The sequence below is a fragment of the Giraffa tippelskirchi genome, chromosome 5 (assembly GCF_054371585.1).
Source record: "Giraffa tippelskirchi isolate mGirTip1 chromosome 5, T2T-mGirTip1v1.2.pri, whole genome shotgun sequence".
Taxonomy (NCBI): Eukaryota; Metazoa; Chordata; class Mammalia; order Artiodactyla; family Giraffidae; genus Giraffa; species Giraffa tippelskirchi.
Window position 1 is genome coordinate 127,959,043 of NC_137279.1, and position 27,996 is coordinate 127,987,038.

Consider the following 27,996-nt stretch of genomic DNA (forward strand, 5'->3'; position numbering starts at 1 on the left):
TTTATAAAACACATCAGATTTTATTGCTTGAAGAATACAGCATATGAAAATCACAAGAATGTCAAAATGAAAGTCACTAGGATTTGAACATATAATACATTATCAGATGCAGTAAAATATTAATTAACCTGAACTCTGCATCAAAAAAAAAAGTATGGAAAATATCTACGTTTTTTTCTAAGGAACAGATATACTTAAAATAGAAAGTATAAGGATGTTACAGTACAAATTAGAAAAGCCAACACTTATTAATTTATTATTTCTTAGACTAGACTACCTTTGGTACTTAAACTTTTAAAAAAACAATCCCTTCTATCTTGTTCAAACACACTCATGGATACAGTATCAACTTTAACTCAAAACATTCAGCAGGATTAACCTATTTGTGGCGTGGAAGAAGTGTATTTAATAAATGTGTAACAATATTTCACTTTTTCTAAAACTGCACAATATGATCATTAAGAAATCTAATACTTGTACATTTGACTCATTTAGCTCTTCAATTAAAACTGGAATTCTAGCAGCCACAATCTATCTTTAGATCTGGTGAATACACAAATTTAAACGATTTGGCAACTGACATAGTAATTTAGATTACTTCATACTATTTTAAGTGGCTTTTCCATTTTGTTTTCAAAATACTAACACAATAGGCCAATTCTTCAAAACACTGGATTCCTATAAAAATCACTATCATATTTTACTTATTAGAACCAAATTAAAGCTTTTCCCTTTTAATGAGCAGGTTAAAATTATTTATGTTTCATATAGGGCTAATCAATTATGACACATTTTCTTAAACAAAACAAAACCAATCATTTTTTAAAGCTATCACTCAATTATGATGGAGATAATGATACCATTCCAAAGGAAGTATTGGACATTCTAGGCCATCTAGTCAAGAAACTGTAAAAGTAATGCTAAAAACAAACAACAAGGAAACTATAACTACAAGTTAAATTACAAAAAGAATCCCCTCTTATAGCAAGCATGCTCATTAACTGTCATTTCTTCCCCCTAGGAAAGGTCTTAATATTCGTGAACCAATGAATGCAACCTAAGCAACTGTTTCACAAGATGGACTAAGCAAGTAATACTATTAATGATTACTGGAGTGAAATACTAAGAATCATGACAGTCCTCAAAACTGGGCAGTCTTTGAAATGTAATAGTGTAGCTGAAGATGAATTATGCTATAATAAAACTTAAGTTTTTAGTTCTACATAAAATTAAAACAAAATTGAAAACATAACCTACCAAATTTTACAACTACTATTGAACATACTCCTTCCTAGTTTTTGAATGCCTTGTTTTGAGATCTTTTTTAAACAAGTATATTTATCTGAGCGTGTATGTTTATTGCCTGTATATATATACTCATTTTAAAAGACAAAATCCAGATACTGCAAAACTGAGCTTTGTTTTGTCACCAACCTGATCTAATGTCTACTATATCACACAGCACCTCCCCCCAATAATTTAAAATTCCCAATTTTTATTTTAGTTAAAAGGGCAGAGGAAATGCAAATGAAGATTTAGAGCTTCTGTATAAATTTCACTGTATTTTTATAAACTTGAAGTTTTCTGTAACACTGTTCATTGATCAAACAGACTCACTGCTATCTAAAATTTCATAAACATTAAAAATTCAAAATTGATATTATACTGAACCTTAAATTTTCAACAGTTCAAAGAGACAGATTTTTACATGAATAGCACACAACAGATGAAACTTAACAGCAGATATCCCTAGAATACCAATGGCAAGTCCACCAAGATGCAAAATTACAGATAAGCATTTTTTCACTGTTTTCTTGTGCAGGGAAAAACATTTTAGAGGAAATAGAAACTCAGCTGGTGAATTTCAGATATCATCATCATCTTCTTCATCCTGAGAAGATCCTGCCTGGTTGGATGCACTTGCTGATGCAGCAGCAAGCTGTGCTTGTTGGGCAGCTTGTTGCATTTGAAGCCATTCCTGTTGGGCCAATTCCGCTTGCTGCTGTCTAGCCTAAACACAAAAAACATTAAAAAAAAATTTTTTTTAAACCTGTAACATGCACACTTTGTATATCAACCCAACCATAAACTTAATCATTATTAAACTGGGTATTGTCCAACCACTATAGTTGTTACACATCAGAACAACATGAACTCTGTAAGAAAATATGAGACTGCTTCTTCTCAATTCTCTTAAGGAGAGTTTCCAAAAGTTTCCATAAAAGTTTTCTATAAAAGCTTCCTTTTATGTCACATAATGGTTCAACTGAAGAACCTAGAAAGTTCACAGAAAAATCACATTCTCTCTTTGGTTTTCTTTTCCCTGTGTTTGTCTTTCTTTTGTTTCACTTGACTCTTCTGCCCTCTCAACTTGTAATTTTGACATAAATACTTGTAATCTAAAAATTGTACCTGTGGTTTAGAATTTCACTAGTACAGTACCTCTGTTACAGAAAAGTTCTGAACATGAATACAATAGCTATCTTGATATTTCTTTTAAGTTTCTATCATAGTTCCCTACCCTTATAGACACATTTCTTTCTTCCTCTGCCCCTTTCCCTTCTTTATAAATGCACACATATGTATGCACACACATATACGCACAGAACATACCCTTCCCACATACAAACCAGGAAAATACTTATCTAGTACTGAATTTAAGTAGGATAGTTAAAATCCATTCATTTGAAATAACCTCTATAAAAACCACCACTGGATCTGAGAAACCAAGGAACATCCACATGCATTACATGCCCTGTTGTATGAGCTAAGGTTCCTTCCCAATTTAATTTCATCTATTAGCAGAAAAACCATACCAAGAAGGGAAAAATGAATCTGTTCTTGAAAAAAATCACATAATTTCCCATTAAGAGTTTACCAAAACAATGTTGTCTCTCCATTTCTGCCTTTTTTCAGAATTAATCTTTTAGCCGGGCTCATTCCCTTGTTTAGGAGCGGCCAATTGCTAGCCAGTATTTAAAACACGTATCAGTTTTCTTGATCTTTCTAGGTCACATTCTCTGCTCTATTTCATAGTCTATAATTCTCTATGCATTCCCATATCTATCTATTTTGTTCTCTAGTTACCTGAGTATATTATCTTTTTTTCTCCTCTAGACTTGAGAATAGAAAATGTTTCCATATTCATTGTTGCTTTCCCAACATATAGGCCCCAAGGAGTTTCTGAATAAATGAATGTTTTGTGGGAAAACAATAATGCTTAGCATAACCTTAAGATTAAGATTTTTTACCATGTACATTTCTAACTTTTCTTAATAATGTTATAAATTTATTATCCAAACATTCCCTGGGGATAATACATAAAAAAAATCATTTAATTGTTACCAATTAAGTCCAAATTTCTCAGCCTAGAATTTAGACCCTCCAAATTACGGTCTGCTCCACTATATTTTCTCTAATCTTTCAAAGCATTTACCTTGTGCTAAAAAAACAAAAACAAAAAAACCAAAAAAAACCCACCTAGAACATAAAATGTTTTCCAATTATACTTCATACTGTCCCATTTTTGCTACCTTTACTCATGCTGATAGTCATTCTTTTTGAAATCTGATTTTCACCTATTGTAATTCCTCTCTTCCTTTAAGTACTCCTGAAATACTATTTTCACCAGTAAGTTTGTTCCTGATTCCTTCCAGTATTATTTGGGGTCTAACAAGGAGATAGAAGTCACACTAGTTAGGGAAACAGAAAGAATGTAAATATAAAAGATCATTAACCAAGTAGAAAGGTGATAACTAGGTAATTGAAGAGGCAAGAAACAAACACTAAGATTTGTGCCTGGCAACTACATGAAGCAGCCACCAACCCTAAAATTGACAAGGGAAGAGGCTGAAATTTTTGAAACTTAAAAGGTTTGAGGAGCAAACCACAGAACTGAAACTCAGACTTCTGAAGAAGGAGTATATTTGGCTAGTACTACCATCTCTAAGTTTAGAAGAGGGCCCCAAGGTTTGAGACTCACATACCTGAGGAAAGGGATGCATGTTCAGGTTGGTTCTGTAAGTATTAGAGAAACTGCAAACCAGATTCAGTTGCTGCTACAGGAAAAAACTAATGCAGCCAGGGTGAAGTATTGTTGCGCTGCTCAAAGGAACCTGAAGCCAACTGGAAGTAAAAGAAAGGAACAAGTGCCTTCTTCCACCCAGCCATGTAATCTCCCTTCAGAGCCCCCCACTAGCAGCAGAGTCTAGGGAAGTCAGCTAGAAAAGCAGAAACACGGTTTGCAGACTACTGGGCCCATTCTCAAAGCTAGCACAGGAAGGGGGTTTCATGATGAAACAATTGCTTAGTAACTGGCACACTACTACATTAAAATCTGTACTTGGGGATCTCTTTATATCTTCCTCATGAGTAGCCCACCTTATATAACAGATGTTAAGGTATCTATATTATACCTCCCCTCTGAGACAAAAATGTTTTTTGTGTTTGTTTAGGAAATTAAAGACCAGGTTTTCTAGTAACTACTTCTATCTATTTTTATAAAGAAATATGGAAAATATATCCATAATACACAGGCATATTTACTATTATGGCAGGAATACCCAGAGTTCAAAACAGACTAAGAATGCTTCACAGAAAATACTTGAAAATTGTAGGGCAAACCAAATACATCAATTTAATCAACTTAAGAATACCTACTCTGTTGCCTAATCAAGTATAAATAGGTATAATTTTGTGGCACAAAAAAAATTCAAATAATCTCAAGTCTCTACACAGGTTTTATTGCAAAGCTGCTTTATCTCATAGTTTTTCATTATCTCGTAGTTTGTTCAATGATCTGCAAAGACATGTACTGGTTACACTTAAAATTTAACTGACTTTTTTAGACACAACTGCCCCATATCAGCACCCATACTTTTCTCATTGAACAAAAAGCACTCTGATAACTTTAAAATCAATACTGACTGGTAAATATTGTTGGCATCCATGTCCATAAATTAAAAATTTCAGTGGTATTTATTCTAATTTCTTTCCTCCCTTCTTGCTTCTTACCCAATCCACCCAAAGTATTTTCCTTCTAAAATGGAAGAGTGAAAGAGAAGTAAATAGGCATTACTTGCTAACCTACTTCTTCTGGAAATTTTCATTATGTTTTAAGACTCCACTCTCACATACTAATATGACTCATTTACAATTTACAGTTAACTTTAATCTCAACATGTTAGTGGTAACTCCTTTTCAAATATTTGCTGCTAGCAATGAAAGACAGCTTCAAAAGAGGCTACTTTTTGTCAGTATGTAAAATAAAGTCTAAATGATTAAGTGAAATGAAAGTTATGAAAAAGATGGTATAATAACTTATCAGTTCCATTCATATTTAAGACTTTATTAATACTATGCGCTCTAGGAAAAGTACTAAGCAGCTATAATAATTTTACTTCTCTTCTGATTTTTCTCACAAGAGCAAAGAAATACTAGGTTATTTTTTATCCATAGGTCAGGTCAAGACAGAAAGGAGATAAGGGAGGGAAAAAAAAAACAACAGATGACAAGGGTAGAAAAGTGAAGACAGAATTTGCAGCCAGTAGATTATTTCCTTCATTCAACTTTTTGTCACAGAAATGATAAAGCACATTCATTCCACTTAAAAGTTCCAAAATAAAATTTAAGTAAAGCACAGTATTGTAGAAAGAGCACAGGTTTTGAAGTCAGAAGATATCTACCCATTTCATTTGTCTAAGTCGATCCTTCCCAGTAAACTAAGCTTCATGACATAACCACGTCTCTTTTTTACACTGTTAAAAGCTTAGCACCTAGCACTATATCTGGTAAATAGTGGAGACTTGAATAAATATCTGTAGAACAAATGATCTCATGCAAGCCTCTCCATCTCTGAGTCTGTTTCTTCAAGTGTAAATGGGTACAGTAAAATTTGTATTGTTCATTAAAAACTCTGCAAAGTATATAAAGTATTTAGCAGAGCATCTTTCCCTTTATCAAATATTTACTTTGGCACCCTGTAGGTGATCTACCATAGTAGAGACTCAATAAATAACAGCCACTAGCTTTTTAAAAAAATTATCAATCCTCCGTTGGTACCTCATATTCATATGGATTACAACACTGTTTGCATGTGGTCGTGCCTGCCTCAAAGGCTTTTCTACTTTAGCACCTATTTTCTATATTGTTGTGAGGATTAAATAATACTGGTAAATCACTTGGCACATGATTAACACATGGTTAGAACTCAATAAACATTGGTAAGCTTTATCTTCCTTATTAGTTTAAATGGTATCTGGTGTCTGGTGCTTGATAACTTAAAATTTAAATGCTTTTTAATACAAACCAAACTGGTTGTTAATGACTATAAAGAGATCAGTTATGGAGCTAATCTGGAAGAGATGACCTAAAATGGTATTTCCTAGTTCTAATGGTAATTACAGTACTTGTACCAATTCTCACCTCTTCTATTCAAACCTAACCTGTCTTTCATTTTCAAATGAGAAGCCAACTTTGTAAGGAAAAAACAGCCTCATTTCTCCCCACTTTTTTTTTTTCATAATGGTAAATAGAAAAAAAAAAAAAAAAGGTAAATAGATTCTTGAACCTCCTCAAACTTCAGAATCATAATTTGGAAGATCAAGGTTGAAGTAAATGATTTCAAAAGTCTGTTCCACCCCTAGAGTTCTGTGTTTCCCTGATTCATCAATTTAACTCAGTCATTTATTCAACAAACATTTATTGAATACCCCTCCCTGGGCTAGTTACCATGTTAGATAGGTGCTAAAGATACAATCAATAATAGGTCCAGCCGTCAGGGAGCTTACAAACTGATGCTGCTGCTGCTAAGTCGCTTCAGTCGTGTCCGACTCTGTGCGACCCCATAGACGGCAGCCCACCAGGCTCTGCCGTCCCTGGGATTCTCCAGGCAAGAATACTGGAGTGGGTTGCCATTTCCTTCTCCAGTGCATGAAAGGGAAAAGTGAAAGTGAAGTCGCTCAGTCGTGTCCGACTCTTAGCGACCCCACGGACTGTGGCCTACCAGGCTCCTCCATCCATGGGATTTTCCAGGCAAGAGTACTGGAGTGGGGTGCCATTGCCTTCTCCACAAACTGATGCAGGGACAGACAGGGACAGACAATTATAAATGACCACACAGCACTATTCCTATGATGAAATAAGTATCTCTATGGAACTGAAACACTGTATTTTACATCCTCTTTACCACAGAATCACCTCTGACCCAATGATTTAGGTCTAACTTTCAAGATCTTCCCACTGGAAAGTGAGTTCAATGCTTTATTTCAAAAAAGTATGTACTTATACAGTTTGCTTGAGCAATCAGAGCATTTCAGTAGCACCCAGAAATGGAATGGACTAGTTTTTAAGCTGTTCTTGTACATCTTCAAGTTCGTAATTCCTTGCTCCTGCCTTTGCAGGGTAAGTAGGAAGGAGGTACAGAGAAGAGCAAATGAAAATATCATTAAGATATTTCAGTCCCTGATGATAAATTAAGCCTTGGACAGTGATCTGCATTCTTAATAACCAGGTTATTAAGCTCTCAGTCTTATATGGAGTTACTATTCAGTCATTCAAGGATCACTGTAGGGTTTCCCTCATAGCTCAGTGGTATAATTTGCCTGCCAATGCAGGAGACACAGGTTTGATCCTTGACCCAGAAAGATCCCACATGCCGTGGAACAATTAAGCCTGTGTATCACAACTACTGAGCCTGTGCTACAGAGCCCAGGAGCTGCAACTACTGAAGCCCATGCGCCCCAGGAGAAGCTCCCCACTACAACTAGAGAGTAGCCCCTGCTACCTGCAACTACAGAAAAGCCCACATACCAATGAAGACCCAGCACAGCCAAACATAAATAAATAATTTTTTTAAGCAAGAAAAGAATCACTGTACACTGTAACTATCTTCTCCCCAGCTTCAAGGAATCCGGCAGAGGAGGAGGGAAGGCCAATTCCCTCTCAATTTCTTCTTCTTGTTCTTGCCTGTGGGTATTTTGGACCAGGCCCAGTGCATCCCATGCCTGAGTAGAAAGGACTGATGGAAAGCTTTTTTCTTTGCATCAGCATGAGGTATATGTGTATATTGGTTGTTGTGTTATTCACTCCACGCAGAAGCTGTGTTGCATGCTGCATGGGCTTCTTCATCTCCTAATCCTCATCACTAAGTATTTTTATCAGGTAATGAATGCTGCCAGCCTTTGTTGCCTCTGCTATAACACGAAGGCACAGTGAGCCATGGAGACGAAGCCTAAGAGATACTATAGCAGTCATCTTTGGAAAATATGATCTTCCACAGTGGGATGCTCCAAAATATGTTACAGAGCTTGTTTCTATTGTCACCAAGGGACCTGGAAGGGAATGAAGACGGTACCCAGGATTCTGACAATGGGCTAAGGCAGGCCAAGCAGTAACACTGGAGAAATTCTGAGAGGCTAGTCACAAACTCCACTCAATCCCAGCTCCTGGTGGTCTCCTTTTTTAAAAAAATAGAGGGAAATAACAAATAGTTCTTGTTGCTAATCCTCCACAGACTAGACATTAGAACAAGCAAAAAAGGAGAAAAGCTTTCTGCCTTTCTCTGTTCCACTGGCCCTTCAAAGTTTTTAAGATTACAGTGTTTTAAAGGTATAGTAAAGACCTAAGTTAACTAAAAAGTAAATGTTAGTCAGATTTTTTTTATATGCCATTTGTCTAAAAATTTGATAAAATATTTTCTCACCAGTCCATCAGTTTAAATCTTACGAATGTTTAGGTATACTTTTCATGCTTTTAAATGGTCATTCTGCCTGAAAAAAACATCAAAGTAAAATCTCAGTAGTCATTTGGAGTTGTTCTCCTCAGAAAACAGGTTGCTGTAAATATTTACTTTTATATAAAGTAAACAGCTGGCCAAATGGAGTCAAACTGGCCAGATCTAACATCAGACTCTATCATCAAACAATCAGCCACAAAAACAAAATTCTCTGGACGTGCATATTGACTTGGGAAATGATTTAACAAAATCATTTTGGTGTACAAAAAGGGTCAGATTCACATGAAATAATTTAATATGTGTTACTTACTTTTGCAAATAATTCCTGCTGCTGTCTCAATAATTCTTCTTCAGGAATGCCAAGATTTTCCAAACGAGAACTGGCCTTTCTTCTTTTTAATGCTACTGTCTTGCATTCTTGTAAGACTTCTTTTACTTCACTGATATAAGAGCCAAAGCCTAAACTTTCTAGTGCTGGGAAAATGAAAATATGAAAGCATCAGAAAGTGATAAAACACCACTTTTTCTTCACCAATGGAATATTTTGTGAAGCTTGCCAGTGGTGGGGGTGGGGGGAGGTGTTTGGAGGGGAAGACTATTGTCTTCTAATAATTTTACCTATTTTAAGGTGCACAATAATCATCCCTATGGCTAAGACAAAATATTTTATCAGCTTTCTTAATATCAGATTGCAAATTAGTTAAAACTTAAGGAACATATCAAGGCACAGGCCTTCATTTTTCCTTTTCTTTTTAATTTTTTAAAAACTAAAGTATTTCCTGTGAGGAAAGAAAAAAAAGGCCCAATGTAAGAACATGTGGTTTTACCTAAGAAAACATTTTTTCCTATACCACTCATACTGAATAAATCATTAAGTCAGTCACTTTCTCAAAGAATACAAAAAAAAGGAAATATCTGGAATATATTTGTTAATAAAACGGCTTAGAAAAAGTAGGCTAGTAACACAAGCTCTAACTTACAGTAGGATAGGAGAAAAGAAAGTTAAGTTCTTTTGTCTAATATACCAACAGGAAACTATTTTTAGCAAAGACACTCAACCTGCCAGGTTTAACAAATACTGCTGAAAATAACTTAATGAAATTCGGAATTTATTCAGCCAAAGAGCCCCCTGAAAATCAAACTTAACAAAAAACACTGCAAAAATATTTAAAGTGATGTGGCAGAAAAACTGAGATAAAAGAAGACTATAAGGATAAAAGAAACATCAACAAAATATTCTATTTTTTCACATTTAGAAAGAAAAATTTATAAGAAAATAATGCCTTCTGTAATCTAGAAAGACAAAGCATAAAACTTCCTTTTGGCTCACAGTATTTAAAATTATATAATTTTCTGTATGCTGACTAATGCCCCAAAGTCATATTTTGCTTTCTGAACCACTGATGAAATACAGGTGGTAAAAAACATAGTAAATGAACTTAAATTATTTCTATAGACTTTCAACAGTCATGATGAACCAGACTCCCTCAGTAAAGATGCCGTAAGTTCTGACTCTAGGAATTTGCTTTTCAGGGAGAATACCAAATATACCTTTAAAATGTACATTCCCACGTAAGCTGTGGTTTTTAAAGGCATCTTGAGTGATTTACAGTTTTAAATTATTTCATATGTTAAGCTGTTTTCATCAACTATCTTTAGAAATAACCTGATGTCAAGAAGTAGACTGCTACTACCTGAATTTCAACTTACAGACCCCATCTTTTGACCCTTCCCAAATTTCAATAAGACATTATTCTGAGTTTTATTTACCAAATTACCAAATTAACTACCACCTAATAACTCCTGGCCTCAAGGAGCTTGGGGGTATAGTAGGAAATTAAGTGAAAACTAGACAGCCTAAATTTTTTACTTGAATTGACAGACATTATTTTTTAAGTTTTATAATGCTAGAAGCCAAAGTTTTTTATTTGTATTTTCTCTTTTTAAAGGTACAAGCATACTAGTGTATTTTCATTAATACTAGCTGGAAATAATATCAAAAGAAACCAATAAATGACTTATGGTGTCCCACTACAATCTAAAGAAAAGTTTTATTTCCTTAGCCCTACAATAAGATCCTCCAGGATCTAGCCCCAGCTACCTTTCCAGCTTTATTTCTGCTATTAAATCCCTGAATACTTTCCTAAACCTGATCACTCAGTGTTTCCCAACAGGCACTGGTTTCCCACATTCATGCTGACAGTAATTCATTCACAATCCAGATCAAACTCTGTCTTCAAATTAAGCTTGCCTGATCCTCCTAGACAGAAATTAGTTCAGTTCAGTGGCTCAGTCGTGTCCGACTCTTTGCAACCCCATGGACTGCAGCACGCCAGGCTTCCCTATCCATCACCAACTCCCGGAGCTTGCTCAAACTCATGTCCATTGAGTCGGTGATGCCATCCAACCATCTCATCCTCTGTCGTCCCCTTCTCCTCCTGCCCTCAATCTTTCCCAGCATCAGGGTCTTTTCAAATGAGTCAGTTCTTCACAACAGGTGGCCAAAGTATTGGAGTTTCAGCTTCAGCATCAGTACTTCCAATGAATATTCAGCACTGATTTCCTTCAGGATGGACTAGTTGGATCTCCTTGCAGTCCAAGGGACTCTCAAGAGTCTTATCCAACACCACAGTTCAAAAGCATCAATTCTTTGGGACTCAACTTTCTTTCCAGCCCAACTCTCACATCCATACACGACAACTGGAAAAACCGTAACTTTGACTAGACAGATGTTTGTTGGCAAAGTAATGTCTCTGCTTTTTAATATGCTGTCTAGGTGGGTCGTTAACTTTTCTTCCAAGGAGCAAGCGTCTTTTAATTTCATGGCTGCAGTCACCATCTGCAGTGATTTTGGAGCCCAAGAAAATAAAATCTCTCGCGGCTTCCATTGTTTCCCCATCTATTTGCCATGAAGAGATGGGACCGGATGCCATGATCTTAGTTTTCTGAATGTTGAGTTTTAGCCAACTTTTTCACTCTCCTCTTTCACTTTCATCAAGAGGCTCTTTAGTTCTTCTTTGCTTTCTGCCATAAGGGTGGTGTCATCTATGTATCTAAGGTTATTGATATTTCTCCCAGCAATCCTGATTCCACCTCGTGCTTCACCCAGCCCAGCATTTCGCATGATGTACTCTGCATATAAGTTAAATAAGCAGGATGACAACATACAGCCTTGACATACTCCTTTCCTGATTTGGAACCAGTCTGTTGTTCCATGTCTGGTTCTAACTGTTGCTTCTTGACCTGCATACAGACTTCTCAGGAGGCAGGTAAGGTGGTCTGGTAATTCCATCTCTTTAAGAATTGTCCACAGTTTGTTGTGATCCACAGTCAAGGGCTTTAATGTAGCAGAAATAGTTGTTTTTCTGGAATTCCCTTGCTTTTAGACACAAGTAATCTCTTTTCAAAATCAGACAGAATTTGAAACTTGCTGCTGCTAAGTTGCTTCAGTCGTGTCTGACTCTATGCAACCCCATAGACGGCAGCCCACCAGGCTCCGTCGTCCCTGGGATTCTCCGGGCAAGAACACTGGAGTGGGTTGCCATTTCCTTCTCCAATGCATGAAAGTGAAAAGTGAAAGTGAATTTGCTCAGTCGTGTCTGACTCTCAGCGACCCCATGAACTGCAGCCTACCAGGCTCCTCCATCCATGGGATTTTCCAGGCAAGAGTACTGGAGTGGGTTGCCATTGCCTTCTCCTATTTGAAACTTGGTTCTCCCTGTATTTGTATAAACTTGGATATGTCGCTTAATATCTAAGTTTCAATTTCCATCTCTAAAATGAGAACAGTGTCTATTTCATAATATCTTCCTACAATCAGAAGCACTATAATGGTTAAGCATGCAGCCCCTAAGGCTGCCAGAAATTGACTCCCAGCTCTTAGATTAGCTGTGTGACTTAAGTTCCTTCACCCCTGTTCTTAGAAAACAAGAATAACAGTACCTATGTTTCATCAGATCATGTTGCTATGAAAAATAAATGAATTAATATAAACAAAGAGCTAAGAACAGTTTGGCCCACAGAAGGAGCAAAATAAAGCATTCTTTATTATATTATTGTACTTTATTACTTTAAGGGTTGGAGGAATCAACAAGTAATTAATTGAATGCATTTAACACAATGTCCAACACAGAGGAGTTCCTTACCTAACTTGGACTATGTATTATTCGTCTTCAGTTTTTAAATTTACTTTTTCTCTTACGTTTTAAAGAGTACGCTAGTAAGTGTACAGGACCCAAATAAATGTACAGCTATGCACTGCTGCTGTTGTTGTTTAGTCACTCAGTTGTGTCCAACTCCTTGTGAACCCATGCACTATAGCCCGCCAGGCTCCTCTGTCCGTGGGATTCTCCAGACAAGATATAATGGAGTGGGTTGCCATTGCCTTCTCCAGGGGATCTTCCCAACCCAGGGATCGAACCTGCATCTTTTGCATTGGCAGGAAGGTTCTTTACCACTGAGCCACCAGGGAAGCCACGCAGCTACTACCACCCCATTAAATCCTAGCTAAACAAGTATATTAAATTCACAAAATTAACAAATCAATGCAACGGAGAGGCAACGCTTCAAAACGTCATGAATTCAAAATTAGATATTAAAAACTTCAATCTAATCTACCTTAAACCATGGAGGGCCTGGGTTAAAAAAAAGAAAAAAGAATTGCTATTAAAATCATTAAGGTTGAGAACACTGCTTTCAAAAGAAAATTGCAAGTAAATCCAAGGTTAACATTAAATATTATTGAAAAAGCTGTGCTCTCAACACTGAGCACACTGTACTCTCAAAAAATTGGTTCAACAAGAGCAGCCATAAATTTAATCTCAAAACTGTACTGACTAATCCTAACTTTAACCACATTTTGGCTGACAAATATGATTAACTGGATATAGCATTTTCTAAACCGGGATATTTTACATCTGTTATCATGCAATAGTAATACCCCCATTTTACATAAAGGAGAATCTTAAAGGATAAGGGAAATGCCTCCTAAGCAGGACCATCTTAGTTGTGCAGGTTGTTCAGTGGACAACAGCAACATATCTGAGGAGAGCCATTCACACTGTAAACATCATAGATTTGAATTCTTATTATGGCACTTTTTCTGGCAGATGGTAATAAAGGTTTTCAAGGAAGGAGTATCTTTTTCTAATTTGTACAAAGGAATTTTATGGACTGTTGATGGCCCTGGCTCTAAGGATCTCAGAGTAAAAGCTAAAACAATAAAAATAAATAAAATGAATAATAGTACATCTATTTTTAAATTTGTGGATAAAACACATATCACTTGTTTCTCAGAGGTCTGCTGACATCTATCTTAAAACTGTATTCAGAAGAGCACATAGCATGTTAGGGGGAAAAAAACCCTTAGCAATATTTTTTCAATCTGAAAGACAGATAGTTATAAGATGACTTAAAAAAAAAAAAAGGTAAAAATGTACCTTTTAACAACAATTTTAACATAGGCATATCTTATATTTTACAGTAATGATGTACTCCTCAAAAGTTTTGTTATAACATGAATTTGTGTGAATTATTTTATCCTTCAAATGCACAGTATATGCTTTTCATTTAAAAAAAACTAAAATACAAAAAATGGCATTCTTAATTTCTCTACTTTTGTTTGTACGTTAGGGGAAGGAGGTGCTGTAGTTCACATTAAGAGAAGGTAGGCCAAAGTGACTTCTTGGCTTAATGGCCTAACAAAGACCCTTAAGAATCATGTCATGGCAATGGTCCCCAAACTTTTTGGCATCAGGGACCAGTTTTGTGGAAGACAATTTTTCCATGGTGGTAATGCGAATGATGGTGAGTGGCAGATGAAGCTTCCTACTCACCCACTGCTCACCCTCCTGCTGTGTGGCCCAGTTCTAACCAGGGGTTGAGGGTCCCTTCTCTATGGTATCACCACTCCTGGGAATCCGGGACAACAATGAGAGATGGATGGCAGAGCAAGAATCAAATATCATTCATCTTTATATCCTTAGTAGTATCTAGCACAGTGCCAATTAAAAAGTTAACTGTTGGGTGGCAGAAGGAAAACAAAAACAAAAGACATATTGATTTTAAAGAAAATAGTAAAGTCCTAACTTGAAAAGTACCTGTGTGTGATACATTGTGATAAATTGTTCAATGCAAATCACATGTGTCCTTTCAGAAAAAAAGTATCAGTATGGATGCTTATCTAGGCAATACAATACTATTCTCATTATTATTACTATTATCACAATACAACTTCTTTGCAATCACTCAGATCCCCTGATTGCAAAACTACTTCAAATCCGTATAATATTTGTGTAAAACAATATGGTAAAGTAATATATACTTGTATTTGTTTGCATATGTGTAAGATTGCATGGGGGAGATATACAAGAAGCTAATAATAGTAGTTTTTCTATCTGGGGCATAAAAACTTGGCAGATGGGTGACAGTGGTGGGAGATAGATTTTTCACTGTACATTTTTGTACTTTTCAGTTTAAGAACTTGTAAACCTATTATCTATTCACAAATACAAGCAATACCTTTAAAATGAAAATATAAAAGAGAACACCAATTTATTGGAGCTGGGGAACTCTAAAAAAAAAAAAAAAAAAAAAAAACAAACAAAACTACTTCAAATCCACTTTCCAAAACAGATTGTGGTTGAAGCTTTAGAACAAGGATACTTAAAGTATGGTCTGTGGATTTGTGTCACAACTGCATGTAATTGTCTGCAATGAGTTAAGTATGGAAACTCAAAGGAAGCATTTTAAGAGCCTTCACAGCAAAACTGTAGCTATGTGAAGTGATGGCTGTGTTAACTAATTTTATTGTAATAATTAATTCATAATATACACACACACCAAATCATTAGGTTGTAAACCTTAACCTTACACAATGTTACATGTCAATTATAGTTCAAAAAGCTGGGGAAAAAAAGAAACTTAATAGCAATTTGACAGTAATTTTATTTCTATTGAATGCAGTATCAAAATTTTTCATTTTGTTTTTCTAGTGACTCATTTTTATTGTATTTTACCAAGTACCAGCGTGAGAGGGATTGGAGCAATACAACTGCTGAAGTGAATCCTCAGAGACTTTTTCAAACTTTCACTAACTTGCAGTTACTATTCTCAAAAAAGTAAGAAAGAAAATGTAGCAAGAGATTTAAAATGCAGAAATAAAAATATCATTTAAAATATTCCTATTTACACTTTCTCTTTACAAATGGCATCATGACATAAGGTTAAACATAACAGACCTTCAGCTTTACATTTTAATCAGTATCATATAAAGTTTTAAAATTATAATTGTAGCATATATTTCATGTAAGTTTCTCAATTCTGACTGATTCTCAATAATTGCTAATTATACCTGAAACCATTAAGTATTATTTATACATAAATGGGGAAACCTTAGTTAACAGATTTGCCTAAGGCCAAACACTTCACAGTATACTTTGCAGTTAACTCTCAATGTTAGTTCTTTCCATAATGCAATAGAACATGTTAGAACTCATTTAAGAATGTGTTCACAGAAACCCAGAAACAAAATAAAAACATCTTTTAAGTATAGAACTCCCTCTATTTGTGTGTATGTTATCTTCAATGCCAAGTCCATGTTCTTAAACTCAAAATAAGCAAAATATTTAGATTAAAAATTTTTTAAATTTTAACTAGGTTATATAATTTCAGATTTACTGGCAATAAAATTTGTTCAACTTTAACTTGCATTTTACGAAACTGCCTCAAATGCTTAACTTGCTCTGAGAGGGCAAAGCAAAGTGGCAAGTGAAATGTCCTGAAGCAAAGTCTAGTTCATTAAACTTATTACTAAAAAAATTCATACTTAAATAAGTGAGAATCAAACCACTTTAAAATGTACATTATTCTACTTGGATGTATCTTACATTCCTAAATAATCACCAGCTTTCCAGAGTTAGTCTATAAAATTACACTTTAAACACCTAAAAAAATACACATCTTAAGGATTTCTTTTAAAAAATTTTAATCACTCAAAACAAAAATTTCTTTAAATGATTAAGCAATATGAGATTATAAATATATAAAGTCTATCCCTCTAACTGGGGAGAGTTTGGGGTTAAAATGTACATCCTTATCTAACACTTAAGAAGAGCAATGTTACAAGAAAACAAAAGTAATTTTATAAAGCCGTAACAGGTCAATACATTATTTTTTTTAATTAATAAATCATCCTCAGTACATAAGGAAAATGCTTTCACTGGAACTTTCTGACTCATGTTAAACTGAATTTAGCATATTCCAAAGTTGAGCTATTTAGCTAGCATACTGCTAGCTACAGCTGCACTTTTCTTCCATCATGTCAATCAGAAATCTAAATATATCCTAGAAAAGAATAAACTCTACCCAAGAAGACAGATTGTAAGGCGTTATTAGATTTTTTGGAAAGATCCCCACTTCTGTGGTGTAAACAAATGTTTAAGCAGATCCTTCTGAAATCTGTTGCAATTTTCATTAGAAAGGCAATGTTGATAAAAGATTCCTTTTCTCTTTTATGAGTTATAAAAGGAAATTACAGCTATTTGTGTTGGACAATCTTGTGAAAGATTTGTGACAACTGCACATATAATGTAAGAATAAAAACACAAGAGGAAAAATAGATGACTTGGCTTTCATTTTACTTGCCAGAGTACTCTAAACAAGTAGAATACTAGCTTTAAAGTCAAATATACCTTTTCCTAGGGATTTTTTTCTCCGTAGGTACTGAAATGGCAATGTCAGAGTATGTTTTATATATTATTAAGAATCAAAAATGAAATTACAGAAGTCATTTCAAAAACGAAATGACAAAATACTTTGGTCAATAATTACCGTATACTGTATATGGTGAATATGAGCAGATGTGTCCTCTACTTCAGAATAACAGGAAAGTCACCTTTTAAAAAGTTAAATTATAACAATAAAATGGTAGATAACTGCTTGCCTACCAAAATTAAATTAACAATGAATTTTTTTTTCTGACTTCAAAAGCGATCCAGAAATTGTTAATTTTTAATTGGATTATTATAAAAGGCAAGCTATCACTTCAAAATTGACCACAACTTTCCCATAAGATTGTATGTACAAGTCACAGAAAGTGCTTCCCAAAACATTATGACTAGTAAATGTCTCCCCATTCCTGAAACAAACCATCAGAATATGGTCCCCCAAAGCCCTACTAACTGAACTAAATCCTTCCCAAGATACAAGAGGAGAAACTGTTAAACTTTCAGAAGTGCTGTTCAATAAACGCTTAAGTGTATGCATCTAAACTGGAACGACAGCAGGAAACAAAAGGGAAATGTTCCGAAAAAAAAACTCACGATCTTTAAACCCAAAATTTTAAGATTTAAAAATCTACCTCTAAGAAACAATGCAAGCTATGGAAGGAAGGAAGAAAGGAAGGAAGGTTAAAGAACACTGACAGCCTCCTTCTTACAGAATAGAACTGGAGTGCTTTGGCAACTTGTTGATGAACGGTAGGGACCATGAAACCATTTTTAAAGCAGAAAATATACTTCAGTCAACACTAATAAACTGTACAATTGTGAACATTCACGTTAAGAATATTTTTACTCATGTTCTGAAAATTGATCTTTTCTTCTACACTGGTGAAAAAGGTCGGGTGGGAAAGGGGTGATCTCTCCACTCAAGCTTGAACTTCCTGTCTGAATTCTAATTCTCCAAGAACTTCTGGCTTCCTCTCAGTTGTCATGATCCAGGTTTCACTTTAGGCAGGCAAAGTTTTTGTTGCTTAGGTTTACCTGGCTGTAAGCTGAGACCGCTACTACTACTTTCTTTGGGGGGATGTTAGCCGACTTAATCGCCTGCAGCTCTCACTTGCATTTGCTGTTTGAAACGGACCACGAGAATACTACACAGAGGTCTGAAGGCACCGGCTGCCTCCATGCCCGCAATGGCTTTTCAGTTACCAGTACTAACCAGGGGACAGAACTGAAGGCTTTGACATGAACGCGTCATGCGACCAGCAGGCTGTCCCCGGCCCCTCTCTGAAACAAAATCCCACAAATACCACTTACCTTGTATGACGTGCTCTGGCGAGATGGTTTTCTTTTCCGATTTGTTGCAAATCTCATTGGCTTCAGAAGATATAAGGTGAATGAATTCAGTGCAGCAGTTCACCACCAGCTCCCGGGCATCGTTGGCCACCCGGACATTGGGGAGAGTCTCTTTGATCATCTTATTGATAGCAGCTCTAGGTATAGTGAGATCATCATCGTTGCCAGATGAGGAAGCCATCGCACCTTATCTCTCGCGCCCCGACTTTTAAAAACTCAACTCTGGTCCACGACGATTTTTCAAAAGGCCGCCCTCGGAGAGCGATCCAAGAGTCCCTCTGAGATGAGCGTGCAGAAAATTAAGGGGCCAGGGGTGGCTGGAGAGGGAGGGGAACACCCGTGTGTGTGAAAGATTTAGGGCAAGGTGGGGAGCAAAGTTGGGGGGGGTGCTGAGGATTCTGGGGACAGCACTGCCCACGTCGGAGAGGGGAAGGCAAAGTGGTCCGGAATCTGAGCACTGGAGAACCCCCTTCGTGTCTCCTCAGAGAGGCGTGCGCTGTCGTCTAACCGTTCCCCAACGGCGCGGAGAAGAGGCAAGGTCCGGGGGTACTGGTCTGGCCACGGAACAGGGCGGACACTCAGCGGGCAAGGCTCTACAGAACCGGAGCCCCCGCTGCCGCCGCCGCCGCCGCCAGCAGCCGATGCCGCCGCCTCGGCCAAACCATCCTTCAGACACCCGCGCCGCCGCCTCACAACATGTCGGCCGCAGCCGCTGCCGGAACCGGGGCGGTCTCCTGGGAACGAATACGGACAGAACCAGGCACAACGGGACGGGCAGCGGCGTCCGCTGTGACCGTTTAGCCCGAACGCGGACCGTGGAAGCCGAAACCGCCGCAACGGTGGTCCCTCCAGAGGCCAGAGAAGGTGGTTTACTGGAAGCCTCTCCCGATACCCTTTGCGCTACCGGAAGCCTCGCTCCCACACGTTACCCCCCCACCCCACTTCCAGACCAACTTCCGGGTGTGGCAGCCGCCCTTCCCCCACCCTCGCCGGCGGGAACCGCCCGTCTTCTCCGCCAGCAGCTTCCGCCTGCCGCAGTCCCGGCACGCGCTCTGGGATCCCGCCCCTTCCCATGGATAGTGACCGGGCGAGCGCGCGCCTCGCGGTACTGAAGACACCCGAGCACGCGCCAGGGCTTCGGCACCAGACGCGGGTTGTGATGGGTTGACGTGGGTGGGTGTGCTGGCTAGGGAGGATCGCTGCCACTACCTTCTCTCAGCCGGCTGAGGCCTCGGAACCCTTTCTTAGCCACGTTTGGAGACAAAGGAGCGCTGGATTTCGTTCAAAGAACTTTCTTTGCTAACGTTAAAGGAGCCCGAATTGAGATTGAAAGGAAGAGGAATGAAGTCCAGGCTCGGGAATGGGATGTGGGAAAAGGAAAACTCCGTTTTCCTGGGTCTGCATCGTCCGGAGGAGAAAGCTGTTGATGACTTTATTCGGACCAAAGCTCTCTGGTCCTCCACCCATTTTCTGGGTTTATGGGAAATGAAACAGAGAAGTGACAGCCACTGCTAATTAACAGCTAAGCTGGAAACTAAAAATAAGACCCAACGTAGTGGAGAGGCTAGTGTACAATGAGCCAAATTAAAGGTTCAAACTTGGACGTTTTCCGTGATGTATTGGTTCTGATTAGGTGGGGAAAAGTGGGTTAAAGTATGTTAAGAAACTGATTTTCTCTTCTTTCCAGGGAAGCAAACGTGTGGCAAGTTCTTTACAAAAATTGGATTATTTTTTTAAAGTAAGTTTGCCATAACGTCTTTTTGAAGAAGAGGCTGTGTGATAAGAGTGTTGCAATTTCTCCAAAGTAAAAGAGATAAAAGTTAAATCAGTTTAGGCACTTTAGTTAATCATATACAGTTGTTGTACATACTTTGGCAGCAACTGGCTTGTTTGAAATTTTTCTTAAAGTTTTGTATTTCGGTGTACGACCCTAGATGTGGCATCTTGAGGAAACCATACTTACTTCTTTTTTTTTTTCATTTAGCGTTTTCTCCAGTACACTTGCAGGTTCTTTAATTTCTGCAGTGTAGACATTTGTTTCTTAGCATTACTAAGTTTAGTCAAAATAAAATGCCTTTGATAAAATGATATTTTAAACGTTTTCTTCAAAATAGGAATGTGAAACTGTTGGCTCAGATGTAAGCCTCTATGAAAGAGTTTCCTTCCTACATATCTTATTTCCTTTCTACATACTTGATAATATTCTTCTGGAGATCCAATTTTTGTTCTTCACAACTCGAAAGGGTCCAGCTTGCAATGAAGAGTACCCCCATCACCACCACAACTAGAGAAAGTCCACTCCCTGGAAGACCCAGCATAGCCAAAAATAAATAATAATTTTAAAAATAGAAAAGGAAGTACTACAGACACAGTGAGCTTCTGGTTTGTTCATCCCTGTATCCCTGGGGCCTGCACAGATCCAGCTACATAATAGGCACTTGGTAAATATTTGTTAACTCTGGAGATGAATGAGGACCTTTAAGGATAGTAGAGTGAAAAAGAAGTCCAAATACAAAAAGAAGAAAGTATGTCAGGGGAGACTTGTTAGAAACCAAGAAGGTAGAGTGCAAAGGAAGCCATGAGGAAATTTTTTTGTTTGTGTTTGCATGCATGTGTGCTAAGTCACTTCAGTCAAGTCCGACTCTGTGCAACCCTATGGACTGCCACCTGCCAGTCTCCTCTGTGGGATTCTCTAGGCAAGAATACTGGAGTGGGTTGCTGTGCTCTTTATTTTTGGCAGCCTTGGGTCTTGGTTATCGGTGGGCTTTCTTTAGTTGCCCAGAGTGGGGGCTACTCTCTAGTTGCTATGTGTGGGGTTTATCATTGTGGTAGTTTTTCTTGTTGGTTTCTCTAGGTGTGCAGGCCTAGGTTGGAAGGGTGTGAGATGCCACAGAGAAACATTGTTAGAAGGGGATCAAACAATCACTGAAGTTAAAGGCCAATAGGAGAAAGCAGAAGTCAACATGCAAACAGTTAAGGAGAGGAATGTTGAAAAGAGCAAGGAGCACAATACACTTTCCCAAAGTTGGGTGGTGAAGGGGAAGGGGCAATGCAATGACACTTGAGGAAGAAGCAGGGTCAAGAAAAAATTGCAAAGGCTAGGAGATACATGCATGCAGTTCAAAGGAAAAGAGGTGTAGATTCACAATATAAGCAAAGTAAGACTTAAGGAAATGGAGGTGGATGAGATTGAAAGGTCCAAATAGAATGATCAGGATTAGATATACAGATCTGGGCATGTTTCATAGAACATATTGAAGACAAGATTATTCCTTCTAGTACAATGTTCATCTCTTGTTTGTTCTTTAGTTCTTCTAGGTTCTTTGGTAAACATTTCTTGCATCTTCTCCATTCTTTTTTCGAAACCCTGGATCATCTTCACTATCATTATTCTGAGTTCTTTTTCTGGAAGGTTGCCTATCTCCTCTTCATTTAGTTATTTTTTCTAGGGTTTTATCTTTTTCTTTCATCTGGGACATAGTCCTCTGTATTTTCATTTTGATTTACTTTCTGTGATTGTGGTTTTCCTTCTTGAGGCTGCAGAATTGTAGTTGTTGCATCTTCTGTCTGCCCTCTGGTGGATGAGGCTAAGCAGCTTGTGTAAGCTTCCTAATGGGAGGGACTGGCAGTGAGAACTGGATCTTGCTCTAGTGGGCAGGGCTGTTCTCAGTAAAACTTTAATCCAATTGTCTGCTGCTTTCAAATTGTAGTGCTGGAGAAGACCCTTGAGAGTCCCTTGAACAGCAAGATCAAACCAGTCAATCCTAAAGGAAATTAACTGAATATTAACCAGAAGGACTATGCTGAAGCTCCAATATTTTGGCCACTTGATGCAAAGAGCCTACTCATTGGAAAAGACCTTGATGCTAGGAAAGATTAAGGGCAGGAGGGGAAGGGGGTGACAGAGGATGAGATAGTTGGATGGTATCACCAACTCAATGGACAAAAGTTTGAGAAACTCCAGGAGATGGTGAAGGACAGGTAAGCCTGGCATGCTGCAGTTCATAGAGTTGCAAGTAGTCAGACACAACTTAGCGACTGAAAAACAATGGTGACCTCCAAGAGGGCTCACACCAAGGGGCACTTCCTAGGATTGTTGCTGCTAGTGCCCCCATCCTTGCAGCGAGCCACTGCTGACCCACAGCTCCGCAAGAGTTCAACGAACACTAGCTAGTAGGTCTGGTTCAGTTTCCTGTGGGGTCACTGCTCCTTTCCCCTCAGTCCTGGCGCACACAAGATTTTGTTTGTGCCCTCTAAGAGTGAAGTCTCTATTTCTCCCAGTCCTGTGGAAGTCCTGCAATCAAATCCTGTTGGCCTTCACAGTCAGAATCCCTAGGGATTCCTAGTCCCTTTGCTGGGTCCCCAGGCTAGGACACTCAGAACCATCACAAGAGTGGGGAACTTCTTTGGTATTAGTGTTCTCCAGTTTGTGGGTTGCCCACTAGGAGGGTATGGGATTTAACTTTATTGTGATTGCGCCCTCCCACCACCATCTCATTGTGGCTTCTCCTTTGTCTTTAGATGTGGGATCTTTTTTTGGTGGGTTCCAGCATCCTCCTGTCCATGGTTGTTCAAAAGCTAGTTGGTGCTCTAACAGGAGATGGGCACATGTCCTTGTACCCTGCCATCTTGAACCAGTCAACCCTGAAGACGAGACTATAAGTGAGTGATTATAAATAGTGATTGCAGAAACTGATACATGATGGAGTTTAAGAAGTAGCCAAAAACGTCAAGAGTTGCAGAGAAGGGAATAAGAACTGAGAATAGATGGTGTTCATCTAGTGATATTTGTAGAGCAGTTCATGAATAAAAACCTTGGAATTCTTTCATCTATTTTATGGGTCAACTTTGTAACTGCGAATTTTAAGGTGAATAATGGATTCCTTTATCTATAGGTGATAAATTCAAGATGTGATGCAAATATGTTTTTCTTTCAAATGATAACGACTTTTTGATTGTGCTAGTTTAAACTCATTTGAAGCAGATGGAATTAGGAAGACTTTCCTTATGTAAATCCAATTGTTCACTCTTGCTTGCATAAATGAATAAACATTCAGTGACTATTTATTGGGTGTCTACCATATACTTTGCTAGGTACTTGGGACAATGGCAGTAGGTAAGAAAGACACCATCCCAGCCTTCATATTTAAAGCAATAATACCAAAGAAAGAAAAAAGCTATATTTTGTCACTTCTTGGTAATACAGGAAAAAAGGGAATCTAAAATAATACAGAAACAATATAGTATACCTGTTTGAAGAATTTTTATGGAGTAATTAAAATTACTGTGTATGAAAATAGCATTTTTCCTTTAATATTAAAGCAAAATATAGCATTATTATTAGAATTATATGAAAATAGATATGTAAATAGCTGAATAGAAACACTGAAAACTAACATATTTGTGTTGAAATAAAGAAATTATTGGTGATTTTACTTTTGATTTTTCTTTAAAATCTTTTTCTAGTTTTTAAATGTCTTATATTAGCAAGTAGTGAGAAATTTCTTTTTCTGTTGATTTGTAAATGTATCCATTCTTCACATACACAATGGGGCTTGAAAAAGCAGTCCTTGGATTTTAAATCTTTCGTTTAGCTAGAAAAGCTCTTAAACTGGTGATCCCCATGTGAAATCTAACCCACAGATATTGTACCAATTATTTATTCCCACAATAAAATGCTGCCTAGCAAGTTACCCCAAAGGTCAGTGGATTAAAACAATAACCAGTTATTATTTCTTAGGAGTCTCTATGTTAGTTGGGCAGTTGTTCTGGAATTGGCTGGGTTTATTCATTTTCTGTCTGACTCTTTGCAACTCCATGGAATGATTATACTGTCCTTGGAATTCTTCAGGCCAGAATACTGGAGTGGGTAGCCTTTCCCTTTTCCAGAGGATGTTCCCAACCCAGGGATTGAACCCAGGTCTCCCGCATTGCAGGCAGATTCTTTACCAGCTGAGCCACAAGGGAAACCCATGAATAGTGGAGGATCTTGCAAATCAACAGGTAAATATGGGGTGATGATTGAAAGTGTTATAGAGGAGATAATCCTTGAAAAAGTTTTCAGAAAGAAGAGGAAGGGAATTTCATGCAGGGGAACAACAAAAGCTCAGTGCTGCAGAACATCATGGAATTCTTGGTGAGCTGTGATACTTTGGTGGTGGGTATAGGGAAAGGAACATGAAGGAGTAGCTTGAGAGAAAGTGCTTCAGGGAAGTGTGGTATTTAAGGTTCTTCCACTTAGTTAGAGTAAATAACAGCTCTAGACAGTTAAGTTGACTTTACCAGAAGGATACCGGCATATGTCACAGAATGTTGGTAATTGTTGGATAATCAGGGAAACTCAGTAATAGGAATCCACAAACTGTCTTCCTTGTGGGCTAAAAACAACTCCCCATCTCTTTGCAATCACTTCAAAATTCCAGTTGCCAAGGAGAGCAAGTCTGTTTGTCCAGTTTGGGTCAGATATCCACACCTGTGTCACTCAGCCATGCAGATTAGACTACAAGTTACAAGTTGGATGGTGCTGCTGTTCCGTCCCTGTGCTGGGGAGGGAGACATTACTGTGAGCCCTGTGTTCGGCCTAAGAGGGAGGTATTCACTGTATTTTATTATTTAGTTGCCTTTTCTCCCATGTATGATGACAAAAATGCCTTCAGCCTACTTGATCCAGTCATTCTATTACAACAGCCCCTGCTCTTGCCCTCTTTCAGGACCAAAGGTACATCCAGTCCAGCTGGTGGGAAGGACATCTTAGTGTTATTGTTTACTTAGTCCTGACCTCTGGATGTAAAGTGCCCATTCTTCTAGTTGTCATCTATCTGTGATTCCTCATGGTCTTGCAATCTAAGGACTAAATGGTAAGTATAATCACTACCAGTACACTCTATAAATAATCTGGGGATTCAGGAGCCTCAATGGTTGCTATAGAAAGAAAGAGAAGAAAACAGTGGCAGTTATTTTAAAAGGGAAAAAAAATGGGTAATTTTTCAGTCTTCAGACCTTCCAGCAATATATTCCTGCTACCGTTGAAGTTGTAACTGGTGTGTATGACAATCCATTAGACACTTCCTTGTTTGCAGCTAATATCTCAACTGACTGAGAACGTTGCCTACTAGGGTAATTTAAGCCATCATTTGTAGGTGTCTAAGCCTTTGGTGATCTTCAATGCCAATTGTGTTAAACTAAATAAGGCAATGTAGCAGATTACAGAACAACTCTTAAGGTGGAGTGACTGGAAACCAATGAATGTTTTTTCAGTAAATGGTGTCTAGTTAATAATGAAACTGAAGCACAGAGTGTTTATTAACTCTTCAGCCTCAGAGTCAAGATTTAAAGTCAAGCTTTCCTCATGGTTATGTTATCCTGCCTCTGCACTGTTAGTGTAGAGATTGCATGTGGGCACTGAGACTTCCATAGCTCAGATTAGGTCAGGTTTTAGTTCTTCAGCCTTAACTAGCCACTGTGACCAAGAACAAGTTATTTAATTTTTCTAAGTTTCAGTCTTTTCATTTATAAAATGGACACACCTTTGTGCATGGCACAATACCTATCATTTGATAAGTAGATTTATTAAATGGTGGCTATTATTCAATAAAAATCTACTGAGCGTTCTATGGCAGGCACTGCATGTACAGTGCTGCACACGATGGACATAATTCCTGTGCTCATGGATATTCCAATTAATGGTATCTAAACCAAGCCATAAAATGAAAATAAGGATATGTAGTCCACACGATTGCTCCCTTGCCCTGGATTATGAACACGCAGATTGACATATGGGAACACAATGATGATTGTGAGCAGAAAAGGACAGATCAGGAAAGAAAATAAGCCTGGAACAATCAAGAGTAAAAGAGTAAAAGAAGCAAAACAAGAATCTGACATGGAATCAAGAAAACTCCCAAGAGAAAGAATACTGCCTGGTTTTCTAGCTTGTAAATCAGGATTTTACAAGAAAAGTGGACAGAATTGTCCAAGAGGTTCTTGTCATAGAACAGGAAGTTGGAATAGGTGAAATGATTTCTGAGAAACTGTGGAAATGAAGTGATGGATATTCTCTATACACTGTAGAAAGCATGATTAAAGAGAAGGAAATGAGAAACATTAAAAAAAATTATCCTCTTGATTCAGAGAACAGCCATGCTTTGTAATAAGAGCCAAGAGATAAAACTGAATTTGTCTCTCAAGGAGGGTAGGGAGATAAGCCTTTTTTCAGGCTAAATTCCCTTGCTACCTGGGTTTGTTTTCTTAACTGTAAATGAGCACTGGGAAAAGAACAGGCTTTAGAGATTCTGCCCAAGCAATTCACAGAACATTTTCTTGGTAATAACTATTGTAGCTCTTTTTTCAGTCAGGCTCACACACAGGATTGAATCTTGTTTTTTGATAGCAAGTATCTTTAACAATTATCAATATACCAAAATAATTCTAAAAGTGCCTAAGGAATTACATGGAGGAACATACATTAATCCTTGGAATGACCTAACATAAAATTCTACAGATTTACCCTTATGGTTGTAGTTATGTAATTTGACCTAAATTATTGTCAGGGTTAAGGCCAGCATTCATCACAATGAGACAGGAAATGGATTAACTGACCAAATATACTATTTTCAGAAGCACCTAATGGTAAGTGGCTTAATTTGTGGCTAAATTATAGGCAAAGTAGTTGAGAAAGTCATAGTTCCCAAGTAAATCCCAGTTTACGGTATTCACCATCAGAACTTTCATCTTTACTAGAACTAAAGATTATTGTTTTGATTAGAAACATGTATTTTTGTGATTGTTTGTTTAGGTAACAAGGACATCTAAAGCACAAAGATAAGCCTATATTTTACACAGATGCCTTTCTATGTGTTTGCAGCTTCAATTTAAAGGATAGTAAAGTTGGACTTCCCTGGTGGTCCATTGGTTAAGAAGCCTCCTGCCAGTGCAGTGGACACGGGTTTGATCCCTGATCTGGGAAGATCCCACATGCTGCAGAGTGACTAAGCCTATGCACCACAACTACTGAAGCACCCCAGAGCCCATGCTCAACCCAACTAGAGAAAGCCTGATCATAGCAACAAAGCCACAGCGCAGCCAAAAAATAAATAAAAAAGCAAGTTGTTTTAAAAAACAGGGCAAGGGGGCTCTCCCTTTTAAAAAAAAAAAAAAAATAAAGGATAGCAAAGTTAATGTCAATTT

At 37.7% G+C, this 27,996-nt stretch overlaps 2 protein-coding genes across 6 annotated transcripts; one reads left to right on the forward strand and one right to left on the reverse strand.

Annotated features, from left to right (window-relative positions):
- DR1 (down-regulator of transcription 1) lies at positions 1-19,712 on the reverse strand. Of its 2 annotated transcripts, XR_014052580.1 has the most exons (4): positions 18,772-19,712; positions 9,045-9,208; positions 3,987-4,125; positions 1-2,011 (listed from the first exon to the last, which is right to left on the reverse strand). XR_014052580.1 is itself a non-coding variant. In XM_081486375.1 (3 exons), the coding sequence occupies exons 1-3, from the start codon at positions 18,989-18,991 to the stop codon at positions 1,865-1,867; spliced, it is 531 nt and encodes a 176-aa protein (XP_081342501.1). In that variant the 5' UTR covers positions 18,992-19,712; the 3' UTR covers positions 1-1,864. The 2 variants fall into 2 exon arrangements, 1 of the variants encoding a protein (XP_081342501.1); XM_081486375.1 differs by lacking the exon at positions 3,987-4,125.
- LOC145504918 (uncharacterized) lies at positions 19,452-27,993 on the forward strand. Of its 4 annotated transcripts, XM_081486373.1 has the most exons (8): positions 19,452-19,915; positions 20,498-20,548; positions 22,521-22,791; positions 23,332-23,472; positions 24,662-24,813; positions 25,233-25,401; positions 25,521-25,667; positions 27,674-27,993. In XM_081486373.1, exons 1-3 carry the CDS (start codon positions 19,452-19,454, stop codon positions 22,537-22,539), a joined length of 534 nt encoding a protein of 177 aa, XP_081342499.1. In that variant the 3' UTR covers positions 22,540-22,791; positions 23,332-23,472; positions 24,662-24,813; positions 25,233-25,401; positions 25,521-25,667; positions 27,674-27,993. The 4 variants fall into 4 exon arrangements, with proteins under 4 accessions (XP_081342499.1, XP_081342500.1, XP_081342497.1 ...); XM_081486374.1 differs by lacking the exon at positions 25,233-25,401 and having other exon boundaries at positions 19,452-20,400; positions 24,747-24,813; XM_081486371.1 differs by lacking the exon at positions 25,233-25,401.
- Positions 27,994-27,996: the final 3 nt, after the last annotated feature.